Raw genomic sequence first — 13,039 nt, 5'->3', positions numbered from 1 at the left:
CGTCCAAATTCAGAAGAAACATCTCATATGTCTGCCGCTTTCCATGATGTATACTCAGGAAACTCTGATGACCAGGTAGACAAATGTCCAGCAAAGCCATCCCCTGCTGATACTTCAGAAAGGCCTGGTCTCCAGAGCCATAAACAGGGTCATGAACAAAGCCACTGAGCACTGAGTGGGTGTTTGCACTGCCCAACTGCAAGTCACGCTACAGGCACGGCCAGAGCGTGTCTGGAGCCCCCATCTTCCCTGTGCTGAGATCCAGTACCTCAGTGAGGCGATAGCACTGCTCCGCTGTGCACTCTGCTTTACTTGTGGGGTTGCTGAGGGCAAACACGATGGGCCTCTCATTGAAGGTTGCCATGTCCTTCAAAATCTTCTCAGTGAAAGCTCCCGCGATGGCTGCGACACCTAAAACAACAACAGAGGAGTGAGCGGGTGCTTTCTGACTAAGAGCAGCGAGCTGCACTGATCCCTCTTGGTGACCTCTGTCACAAAATAACTGTGGGAGGCCTCCATCTCTGGAGATGCAGGTGGGAATGTTTCTCGTGTTATAGAGAGATTAAAAGCCTGTTTCAAAATACAGCCTTTTGCTCCTCCAAATCTCCTCCTTGCAGTGCAGGGATCAGTGTTTGGGCTGGTCTGGATGCAGCTCTCAGCACTTTGCCTCCCGAATATTGTCCTCATCCTGCTCCACTCGCCTGGGCCACGCTCGCTGCTGAGAGCCCCACATCATGCCCACAGTGGCACCTCCACCTGCAGCTCATCTGGGGGTCTCCTACAGAGGGGAAACCTCTGTCCCACAGTTGAAGGGAATGATGTGGAGAATTCAATTGATAAAAAGGGGGCAAAAAAAAAAAAAAGCAACCTCTTTACTTTTTGACTCTGAGAACAAAAGGAGGCCCTGGAAGAAAGACACTCTCCTAAGAAGTGCATTGACATGAAAAGGTCATGTTAAGAGAACTCCACCTATAATTGCTGTAGGCTTCACTTTCTGCACAACCTCTTCCAGCGTGTTCACACTGGGGTGGTCCTGGGCAAACATTTCTTTCTCATGGTTCAGGTGGCTCCTGCCCTGTGAGGGAAAAGGAGTCAAACTTCATGCTTCTGGCAAAAGGTGGAGACACAATGTAGTAACTCATCAGTTTGTTTTATCTCTCTACCCTCCTCTTAAACCAGGCTCCTCAGAGCAAGCCCTCAGCATCAGACAGCCAGGCATCGAGCAGTTGGTGTAATGTCATGTGGGGCTGGTCTCTGCCCATCTCACCCTCCAAAATACATCCGTTGTGTGGAGAAAGGAATTTGGCTGCCAGGGCAGAGAAGTCGTGCATGTAGCACAAGTCTCCTCTAGTCTTAGAAGGGATGGGGGCAGATGCCCTGAGGACCCAGGGAGTGCAGAGCAGAGCTGGGCCAGGCTGGATAACCAAGCAGGGCACAATATTGCTGTTGTAATGCCTCATATATCTGGCATGCAAGACTTCCAGCGCTGCATGAGACAATGATCATGTGCAGTCGCAATGCCACTGAGACACTGCTGTGCATCACCCTACCACTTTTAGGGGCTCGTCCCAAAGCATTGCCTTTGGGATAGCCGGTGCTGCTGGTACACTTACCACCATGAGATCCAGCCCTCCGAGAGCAGGAACAGCTCTGCTGACACCGGTGAAACTGCAGCCCTTGCTCCAGGGCTGAGCAGGGTTCAAGGTGTCTGCCTGCTCTGGCCTCTCTCTAGCTTGCAGGAGGTGCTGAGGAAGTGGAGATGATTAGCTCTGGAGACAAATTTACCTTGACAATCAGTCCCTTGGAGTCCACCATCCAAATTTTTTTGATGGCATCCTCTCGTGAAATTCCTTCCTTTTCCATGGCCATGAGGATGAGATGAGCTATGCCCATAGCAGCCTGGAACAGAGTAAATAAACATTTCATTGGGGTAGTAACATCTGATGGGAGCAGATTTTTAATGAGAAATGTGTTGGGTCCTCCCACAGCACTGCACAAAGCAGGGAGGCTTTCTACTCTGCGGCTGTACAGTGACACACCTTACCCAAAGTCCTGTAGGTGAGCAACAGCTGAGCCAGGACCTGGATGAACTCCTTTTGTTCACAGTCCAGGCTTCAGAGAGTTTATCTTCCTCTTCTTTCTTTGTGCAAAGCACCAGACAGACTACCTGAATGCTACCTCACTTCCTGCCCTGCAGGCAATACAACTGACTCCACAAAATGAGGTTATTTTCTTACAGTTCTTTAAGTCTCAATTCTTGCAGCTGTGTTGCTAGAAGGCTCTGGTTTACCCTAAATACCAACCCTGAGGATTCAAGCTAGCCTCACTGACAGCCTCGGAGCATCCAGGAGGACTGTCCAGGACTCGCATGCCAAGATGTCACTGAAAGATTGTTGGCAACTTCTATGCAGCAGCAAGATCCACCTGTGGGCCCCACTCCTGACCAGTAACAAGGAACCTGCTTCTGTGTTTTGCCTTCAGGAAGATAGGCCTTGCAGGCAGATTCATGGTTGACTTTTCTGTCACTAAATTTGAATTTAGATGATATTTAGGAACAAACTCAAGAACATTCCTACCTCTCCAGCTCCCTGGAAAACAAACTTGTGGTCTGAGAGCTTGTTCTTTGTGATCCTTAAGGCTGCAAAGATGCCAGCGACTGCAACAGACGCAGTGCCTGAAAAGAGAGAAACACCATGATATGGTCATTTTGGCAAGGGGATTGTCTGTCCTGCTGATACACTGTTAGAAACCTTGTGGGAGGGACCACGCTCTTAAACCCTTGGGATTTTGGCATTAACTTTTTCTGAGACTCAGTGTCCTTTTGACTCCATTTAGAGGGAAAGTGGTATTCTCCTGCCTTGCAGGAGTCTTTGAGGATTAATATTTCAAAGTAGGGAAGGCACTCTGGTCCTTTAGTGACAGAGTCTAAGATGCATGTGAGTTGTCTAAGATCAGAGATCACACGAGACATCTGTAGCAGAGCTGCAGACTGAACCCTTGTCACTAAATCCTTTTTGATCTTGGAAATACCATCGTATTCTCCTCATTCACCTTCAGATTACAGCACTTTCTGCTCTCTTTTTACTTCCCAGATATTCACCCCTGACTCAGAGCTATCATGTCTACCTGCCAAGCATTAAGGAGTGTCTGGGAATATGAGTTTGTCCCAGATTGGAGAGAAGGAATGCAATATGTGGAGAACAGACAGTCCTTTGATGTATACAGCTTTCCATTCACCCAGGGAGACAGATGGCTAGAGTGAATAAACCTGCCTTTACCCCACATCAATCATATGCAGTGTTCATCTAATGTCCTGTCCCAGGTGAAGGAAAACAGTAGAAAGAAATCAGTAAGGCACAGGGTAGTGAGGGTTCAGGCACTGGTGGTACCAGGTCACCTGGACACGCTGGCTGCAAGTGCTAGAGGTGGACTAGGAACGAAGGAGGCAGTTCTTCTCCTCTGCCTTTCAAAGGACAACACTTGGGATCTGTCCCCAGCTCTGCTGCTGCTCTCTCCGTTCTCATCTTCAGAGCTTTGTGTGAAGGGAGACCACAAGTAACAAGTCTTGTGTTGTGTTGGGGGGCAATGAACCCTTTTAGACTGCCAGGCTATTCTGGTTTCACCAAATTTCCAGCATTTCCTCTTTTCCTGGCCATTTAATTGGCCAGCACGCCATTTAGACCCCCCGCAGCCCTGGGGTGCTGCCAGACACCAGCCAACAGCCTGGGAGGGAAAATCAGAGCAGCTCACGAGCAAAGCATGCCCATGACCAGTGAAACCAGCAGATGGTGCTGCTGTATCTGCTGAGGACAGAGAAAATAACGAGCTTTACCTGCTCCTTTTCTTTAGTGCGACAGTCACGGCTTAGGAAAGCTTACCTTACACACCTTTCCTGGTATATCATAGTGTTGGCGAAATGATTTTCTCTCTCACTATTTCCATGCAAACACAAAACCTAGCGGGAGCACAGTTATTCTGGACGAGAAGTAACTTCTATTGACATAGCCTATTTTGCATAGGGAACCCATTTAAGAACAAATAACATCTTTTTTTTTTTTTTTTGGCCAGACGAGGATTGTTTGTCAGTACCACCATCTCACCAAAGTCTTGCTTTTGTAACTCAGATGAGTTCAGTTCTCTAAAACTGAATAATTACCGGCACCTAACATGGACTCTGGTTTAGCAGAGGTGGCAGTGGCCATGTTCCTGCAGCAAACGTTAGCACCGTGATGTCCGTGCACAGGCACCCAGGTACAGAATGGCAGCAGCACTGTTTCTTACTCATGAGGGCATTGCAAGTATCCATGTATTAAACAGAAAATGGACTAACCTAACAGTTTAATATTGCAGGTCGTGGTTTCTTAAACCTCTTTCTTGGAAGGAATTACTCGAGACACTTGCTTCAGCACCAAGGATGAGTTCCCTTTGTTAGCTCAGAAAACTGTTTGGATCAGTTTATTTCCACATTCAGACCACCTGGGTCCAGTTTAAAAGGATGTTGATGCCAAAGGAACCAGTCACTGAAAGCTCCCCTGCTTCAATGTTAATGATTGCCAGCTCAGACAACCAAAGGATGTATATGAAGGACTTCCTCTTGCTTGTTTTGCACTAAATCTCTGCCTCTTTAAGCTATATATAGAGTAATAGATTTACCTGGCAAAATGCAATGCCATCTGAGTAGAAAAATTACAGTAGAAGACAATGAACATCCAAGGAATTTATAGGAACAATAGATAATTGCATAGGTATCAGATTTTGCTTTTTTTGGGTGTTGCACAGGTAGTCCATGCTCATTCTCTGTATTTCAGTAAGTCTATCAGCAGCAGCACTGCTTGGCTCCTGCTAGGGACGGGGGCTCCTCTGGAGAAGGCATGAACCTGTCCTTGCTAAAGCAGAGACCTGATCTTGGTCAGATGAAATGCACCCTGAAAGAGTCTCTGCCACCACTGTTTTAATTAAGAGATGAAATAGCAAATTCTGGCAGTCAGAACTGCAAAGAAGTGGGGAGAGATCAGGGTCCCACAGTTCTCAGCAATGCCAACCTTGTGGTATACAGTAGAAAACGAACATCTCTGCATACACTCACACATGCTCCTGCACTATCTCCCAGGCTTACTTTGTACAGAAATCCCCAAATCGCTGTGTGGGTAAGTGATCAGAGAGAAAAATCCCACACTGGAGCCATTTTAGTGCAACAGTGTGTCAGGTCAAAGCCTCAGCAGGAACAGATGCCTGGGAAGTATTTAAAAGAAACAAATGTAACTGGAGAAATACCTTGTTTCTCTTAGTCCCGACCCAGGCAAAATTGTTTTATACCCTATCATTGTCCAGAAGTCTGATGGGACAAATACTGGTATCAGCAAACCCATTTAAACAACAGGAAAATGCTCGTGGGACTTTCAGCAGAGGGTCTCCGAGTCTTTTTAAGGGTGTCAGTAGCAGGAATTTGAGGAGCAGGGTGTAGAGAAATACAGGGTGCACAGATCCAGTGTGCAGAGCAATGTGCATTTTGTGGAGCAGAGCTGCATTGGACAGGGCACGCTGTTGCTCGTCCCCCCGTGCTTGCATTGCAGAGCAGACAAACAGCAGGGCTCTGCCATTCCTAATCCTCCTCCTCTCTCTCCAAAGTGCTTATAATCCTTCCACATCTCCCAAACCACATCAAACCCCATTGCTCAAGTAACAAAGTTATGGTACCTTGGCCTCAGCTCAATATTTTTCTTTGATAATTAGAATTTCTGAGCATGTAACAATAGAAGTATCTCTGTGGAGAAGAGTTCACAGCTGGTTTGTATAAGGAATTGGCTAATCACTGTAGTTCAATTCCAAAAAGACCACAAAACGAGATGGGGGAAAAGAAAAACCCTTACCATGAGTTGTGGCAAGAGAAAAACAACCACCCTTCAACACATCAGCATATCTGTTTTCCAAAGAGATTGAATGCTGCTATTACAGATAACTACCTCCTAAGTAATTAGCAAGAAGCAGCTTAGCTGGTCTGCATCCGAGGTGAGATATGAAAGGACACAGAGAGAAAAACGAAAATGCTCACAAAGCATCCCATCTGTCCAAGACTCAAAGTGAACACTAAATAATATCACAGGCTAGCAAGCAGACCTCAGGAGTCTCTCCAGGGAGTCCAGACACAGAGGACCAGCAAAGAAAAAAAGAACCTTTTAAAAATACGGTGCATTCAAGAAGATGGCTATTCCAGTAGGAATTAATCTCTGACACTCAGGCACACTGAAAATATTGCAAAGATTTCTGCCCCCCGAGGCTGATCATCGGCTTGCACAAGTGTAAGGCAGAACTAGCCCCATAGATGTCAGTGGAGCTACACTTGAGCAACACCAAGGGGAAAGGATCTGCTCCAGAGCTTCAAAACGCAGCAGAGATGGGAAAGGCAGAGGCACCCATGCATTCCACACTGGTGGAAGGGATGGCCAAATTTAGCCCCGTCTTTTCATTTTTCACCCTTGCTTTGCCTGCTTATGCTTCACCCCATCAAAACCTTGCTAAGGTTAGGGCCCAGGAAACAGCAAACACCCGTTCAACAGCTCCAGCGAAGGGCAGCCAAGAAAATGTATTTAAATTTATGGATGCAGAAGAAGCATAGCGCTTTTCCAAACCCTGGTTCACATTAACTCCCTACGGCCATTCAGCTTGTTACTGGAAAGAAGAATGGAGCTCGTCCAGATGCACTCCAAATACATAATCTAAAGTCAAATAGAAGAAAGCTGAAGCAAAAAGCTGCCAAAGCGTTTGCAGCTCAAGGTCTTCACCTCCATGGCTGTTGGCTATTGTTATCCTCCCCAAAAAGGGCCTCTGTAAAACATTAAGGAAATAAATCTAGAAACGGCATGGAGCAAGTCATCCAGAACAGCAGTAAAATGCAAAGCATCGCTGCTCAGGGGAGGAATTAATTTCCACCATTAACAGATCTAGGGGCACTGGTGACCCAGAAGATCTCTGGAGGTGGTGGCATGGTGAAGAGCTCCCTCATGGTGGAGCTTAACTTAAGGCAGATGCCTAATGCTGTTCATCTCTAGGTTTTTCTCCTTGCACTGTAAAGTTCTTGGACCATGTGGTGTGGTGCCTTAAAAATACGTCACAACTGTGGCCTGCAATGGAGGGCCATAGAGCACACGCTGCAGCTTCCACTAGATCACAGACAGCTTTATACAGCCGTGACATGTGTTGGTCTTTACTGCAAAGGAGGAGTCTGCAATAGCATTGAGTGAACAAGAAAAGCAGGAGAGGAAAGGGGGTCAAATGTTATAATCCCCCAAATGACAGAACATGCAGGCCAGATCTGTAGGGCACTGCGCTAAGCCCAGGGCATTGCAGCCCATTCCCACCCAGGAGTCCAGGCTGTCCTGATCTGGCTCGTTTAGCAGTCAATGAGCAATTTAGACACAAGTCTAGGAGCTGTCCCTTGAACAGTTAATGTAGTAGCATCAAAAGGAAATACAGGAGCCTCTCCTGCTGCAGGGCACAGCAGGTCCAAAAGGGTCTGGTAATGGTGAACCCCTACAGGACTGAGAACATCTCCACATCTATCTTCAGGCTGGGTGAATCCCCATGGAGAGAGCGTGCTGCTCATGAGCTGCCTGGCAGGACACAGCCTGCTTTGTCCTGCAGCATGACATCGTCCAGCGCTCCCTTCCTATTGTGCTCCCCCCCTCTTTAGTTTCCTGATAATAATTACTGATGCATTTTCCACGCCAGCTGAAACAACAAAGTTAGATACTGCACCATTTTAATCTGCCGAAATTTGTCAATGCCTTGCCAAAAACTAGCCCTGCTTCTCAAAGCGCATGGGAATGTGCAAAATGGGCCATGTTTGCATGGGACTGATTTCCAACCTGTCCAAATGTTTGAAGCTGTTCAGATTTGCAGTGCTGGAGTCACTCTGTTCCCAACCTCAGCTAAGGTCTGGGAGCAGTGCTCCTTCAGGCTGAGACACTGCCACCTGAAGTGTCCTGGAAATCTTAGGGGAAGATTATCTGCTAGGATAATGATACAAGGTGCCTGGTGGGTCAAGAGAAGTTTGGAGGCTTAGCAGCAGTTGTACATCCAAGAACAAAGGGAAACCATCTCTCTAATGACTGGGAAAAGATCGAGAAGTTCTTCAAAATGTGGTCTCCCCTGTGTGTCGCTTGTAGATCACTCTAGGTGTGGAGGGACTATGGAAATAAAAGGACTGAGTGCTTTTAAAATGACTAGTGATTTGCGGATTCCCATCTTGAAGTGCCTTGAGGAAGACTCATTTGCATGATGTTCAGCCTATTTTAGAAATCCTGTCTGTTCACGGCATCTCAAATTGGACATGGGGAAATCTAAAACACACAGATGAGTGATTCTTTGAGAAGTTATCAATGTTATTAATGTTACCAGGTTTTGTGTTAAGACACTGCTAAAGGTGCTCGGAGCCAGGAGATTGTAGGCTTTATGCTTCTGTGCACTATTCTCTCTGCCCTGCCTATATGTATGAAAGGCTTTTGAATGACATATACAGATACAATTAAATAAAACACTAGAGATATCTTCATTTTTCTGCACCCCTCACTTAACTTGAAAAACAACTTCTGCTGTTCAGTACTGGGTAAACACTCTGAGCCCGAAAAGTTCATGTTTATTATGTGAATATGGAAAGTGACACATTGATCAACGAGGAGGATGAGCTTTTCATAGAAAAACTACAGTTGGAATATATGTCTGGAGGTCGGTCAGTCCAGTATTGGTTTAAAGCAGAGCTAGCTTCAAAATCAGATTAGGTTGTTTAGAGCCTTGTCAAAAGATGAAAGTCCCAAAGGCTCTCTGTACAACCACTTTCATAATGAATATTTTTTGTTGTGTCTGATTGGCTCATCGTACTGAAGGATCTCTGTAGGAGCATAAAGATTTCAACTCAGCAAGTCAAGCAGTCCAACCCCAATCACAGGTTGATGGGTCTGATGCCATTTCTGCTTAGTCCAAGCACAAACTGCTCCTGATTCTTGTGAGTACGCATTGCACATCTTTGATGGCTGTGTTGAAATTACACCGTCTCTTTTCCACAAAGACAGGGAGGCACACAGCATATGCTGGGTGCTGATGGCTGAAAAGCAGCTCTGCAAGAAAGGTCTTGGGGGTCCTGGTGGACAAGAAGTTGAAGATGAGCCAGCAATGTGCCCCTGTGGCACAGAAGGCCAACAGCTTCCTAGGCTGCATCAGCAGAACTGTAGGTCAAAGGAATTGATCATTTCTCTCTATTTCAGCACTTCTGAGGTCTTAATTAGATTACCATATCCAGTGTGGCGCTCTCAGCAGAAATTTATTGACAAACTGGAGTGAGTCCAGAGAAGGGCCATCAACATGACCAGGATGTACAAAGAGTTCTGAGGAACCCGTGTTTGATCAGGCTGGAGAAGAGTAAGAGGGCGTCTAATTTCTGCCTACATTACCTTCTGGGAGGTTGTAGAGAAGACAGTCAGATTCTTCCCAGAACTGCACAGCAAAAGAATGAGTGGCAATGAACACAAGTTGCACCTAGGGTAATTCCAAATAGATATTAGGGAAAAAAATATGCACAAGGAAGATAAGCAAACTTTGGAACGGGTACCATGAAGAGAATAGAATGGAATGGAATGGAATGGAATGGAATGGAATGGAATGGAATGGAATAGAATAGAACAGAACAGAACAGAACAGAACAGAGGTTTCAAATCTCCATCAATGGAGATACTGAAAATTATTTGGCTGGACCAAGTAATATTCCCTGAGGAACCTGATATAATGCCTAAATTGGACCTAACTTAGAAATCACCTTGGCTTTGAGTGAAGGGTTGGACTGGGTGATATCCAAAGGTTCATTCCAAAGTGATGTCTTCAATAATTTTATATATTTTCCAGAATGAAGCAGGAAGGCACAGATCACAGATGGTTATCCCAGGGGTACACAAGACTTGACACTTCTGTAAGACTTCAGTTGCCTACTTTCTGTTTATTACTGTGCACAGTTCAGTGGAGCAAAGTCACAAAAGGAGGACAAAGAGTAGGATTCAAGGCATTCTCACATCCCTCCAATTTCACACGTGCTGTATTGCCTGCCCTGGTACTTCACTGGGAAACAGGGAGAAGGGACAATCAATTTTCTCCCACATAGCTGAAATTGAAGCTGTTGCCCCTTGCATGAACCCAGACGGAGCTGGGAAAGGACTGATGTCATCACCCCCACAGAGGAAGGAGAAGCTCTCCCTTAATGGGGAGCTCCCACGCGCGGGCACTGTGAGCCAGCTGCTCGCTCCCAGGCTAATGGCTTTCAGAATAAGAGCAATCACCTCGTCCCATTTGTGGTACCTGGCAGACATCCCACTCAGCATCAGCAGGCTGGCTTCAACTGGAAAGGGTCTGAGTCATTTTAACTTTGCTGGGTTAGGATGGATTTGGCAATATAGTAATTTGAGTGACCAACAAAAAAAAAAAAAAGTAGTCGTTAATATTATAAACTGCTTTCTGTTTGTATAAGACCCTGGGATAGCAAGAGGGAGGCCTAAGGGAGATGAAGTGGAGCAATTTATATTTTCTTCCCACACCTCTCCTGTGTGTGTAGGCACACTGCGTTCAGAGTCCCATTTACCAATGGACAACGATGTTAATTAGTGCAGCTCAGGCCTGACCTACCTTAGGCACTGTTTGTGCCTAAGATGTGTTTTTAAATCAATATACTTAAGAGTGCCAGCTCAGAAGCTAGGATAGTTCAGGCTTCAGGAGGTCTGTTCTTGTCTGACTTGAGCAAAATGAATCAGGACTACTGCAAGGCATTGCACAATTCTCATTAATCATTTAAAACATGATTTGCATTGAACTCTCCCACTTTTTTCTTTTTTTTTTTTTGAAGTAGGCAAATAATGAAACATCAGCATGTTATAAAAGAGAGAGCCTGAAGGAAAAACAAAGAACAGGAGGGTGTAAATGAGAGAAGGGCACTTGCTACCTTTCTGATATCATTTGGGGAACAGAGGGATATATTAGTATGGGTAAATCAGTCTACTTATCCCAACTTCAAATCCATTTATCTCTGACGTTACTCCAAGACAGAGCTAACTAAGTGGGTCCAAGTTGTTTCAGCTTCCCAAAGGTCCCTAAAACTCATTTGTGACCCTGGCTTGGACTCCCCTTTTCTTTCTGACAGCTACATAAGAAAGTCGGAAACAGTGGCTTGCTTCCCCTGACTCATCACTTGTCTGCTCAAAGGATCAGCAGGATTTATTTCCTTATTTACTACTGTGGAAACAGTGCCAGCTAGATGTTTTATTTGAGAGGCTTTAGTAAGACGTAAAATCCTATCAGTCCCTCCAGAAACCTACATCCAGCCCCAAAGATGTGCCACATCACCTGGCCTCCTTTCCTTTCATCTGCTGAGTCACCTTCCACCTGCAGAGAGAGCAACTAATCCAAAGTAAGTTTTTACATCATCTGCTTCATATTATGGGCTTCATCTGTCCATCTCCGAGAAAGTTTGAGTTCTTGGTTCTTCCCTTCAAAACTTCCAATCAAAAATGTATCCCCTGGGCTCTGTTTTTCTGTGCTCCTCTCTCCACTGAAAGCTTTTCTGGGTGGCAAGAACAGCTAGCAGTCTGCTTGTACAGCATTATATACCTCACCTTCTATGAAATGCCTGAAGCTCTTCTGCTTCTAAACCCTCTTCATGAAAGTGTCTTTGAAAAGGGACGATGCAGTCCATCACACCAAACGTATTCCCACAAGCCAGGGTCTTACTGACTCTTGTGCCTTGACAGATACGAACAATCTGTTGCACACTGCCAAATATTGCTAGATGGGTGGCAGATATGGAAACACTGCTGCAAAATCTGCTTACAAAAGAGCCATCATTGTGTGAAAAATGACATTGGTAATTTTTTTCAGTCTTTTTCAAATACAAGTGAGGATAAGCCCTACTGACTGCAAATAATTAAGTCAACAAACTGCTGACATTTCTGCATGTTGCAAGGAGGACTAGACAAAAAAAGAAAAGGCAGAGGAACTCACAGAAGAACCGGTTATTTTTAATTACTTGGGAAGATCCTGTCCCCGTGGGATGGGCAAAAACCCCTTCCAACAGTTTAAAGCAAAGTCAGCATCAGGCAAGGATGGCACCAATATGCTGCTTGCATCCCTCTGTGCATTTGAGCAATTCTGCTGACAGCTGAGCCTCACAAGGCCTAGGAGGCATGCTGCTTCTGACCCCAGCTTTGCTGGTGCCATTTCTCCTTGGTGCTGGAAGAGTTATGTTAACTACTCCACGGGAGAACATGTCTGTTCTCAGACTACCCTGGTGTTAGCATCCATGGAGAGGAAAGAAGCTGGTTTTACCTTATCATTTGTGCATGTAATGGGGAGGGTGGCAAAAGAGGGACATTGCCAGGATCACCTAATGACCACGTGGCTCATGGAAACTGAAAGCCTTACACAACTGTTAAAACATCAGTATTGTTTTAGCTAGATTGTAAGACAATTAATGGAACTCTCTAAATTACCTTAATAATCTAAAGCACATGATCCATTTTCTCCATAGAACATTGCTGCAGTAAACAACTAAATTACTAAAAACAATGGAGACTCACTTTTCCACTCTGACTGCTGTGCTTCTTTTTTTTTAATGCTTATGTGTAAATGCTAAAACTTATCACACATCTGAGTATTGTGTAATAAACACTCTTGTAATCTTAATTGCTTTTCCTCATAAGAAGGTGAAGGTTAAGTCTGCATTTTCCTAACTGTACTTACCCTGAATATCATCATTGAACGTACAGTATTTGTTGCGGTATTTATTGAGGAGACGAAAAGCATTAGCATTGGCAAAATCTTCAAACTGGATTAGACAATTCATACCATACCTGAAAGATAAAGGGTAATTTAAAATGGATAAAATATTTCTACAACATAGAATGATATATACACCTTTTATCACGACAAGGTAGCTAGAGACTCAAGCGCTGAGATAATCATAAGCACTGATTCTCAACAGAAATGCATCACAGTAACATCAAACAGG

At 45.1% G+C, this 13,039-nt stretch overlaps 1 protein-coding gene across 3 annotated transcripts in view; it reads right to left on the bottom strand.

The window, feature by feature from the left end:
• ME3 (malic enzyme 3) overlaps window positions 1-13,039 on the bottom strand; it is a 125,320-nt gene that overhangs the window by 2,007 nt on the left and 110,274 nt on the right. For all 3 annotated transcript variants that reach the window (XM_050712137.1, XM_035571330.2, XM_035571329.2), the window contains exons 7-11: window positions 12,772-12,881; window positions 2,577-2,674; window positions 1,786-1,899; window positions 970-1,075; window positions 269-411 (exon numbers count right to left, since the gene is read on the bottom strand). In XM_050712137.1, the coding sequence (XP_050568094.1) occupies window positions 269-411; window positions 970-1,075; window positions 1,786-1,899; window positions 2,577-2,674; window positions 12,772-12,881 (571 nt within the window). The remainder of the gene's footprint in view (window positions 1-268; window positions 412-969; window positions 1,076-1,785; window positions 1,900-2,576; window positions 2,675-12,771; window positions 12,882-13,039) is intronic.

This window comes from Cygnus atratus, chromosome 1, assembly GCF_013377495.2.
Source record: "Cygnus atratus isolate AKBS03 ecotype Queensland, Australia chromosome 1, CAtr_DNAZoo_HiC_assembly, whole genome shotgun sequence".
NCBI lineage: Eukaryota > Metazoa > Chordata > Aves > Anseriformes > Anatidae > Cygnus > Cygnus atratus.
This window is presented reverse-complemented; position numbering and strand designations above follow the sequence as displayed.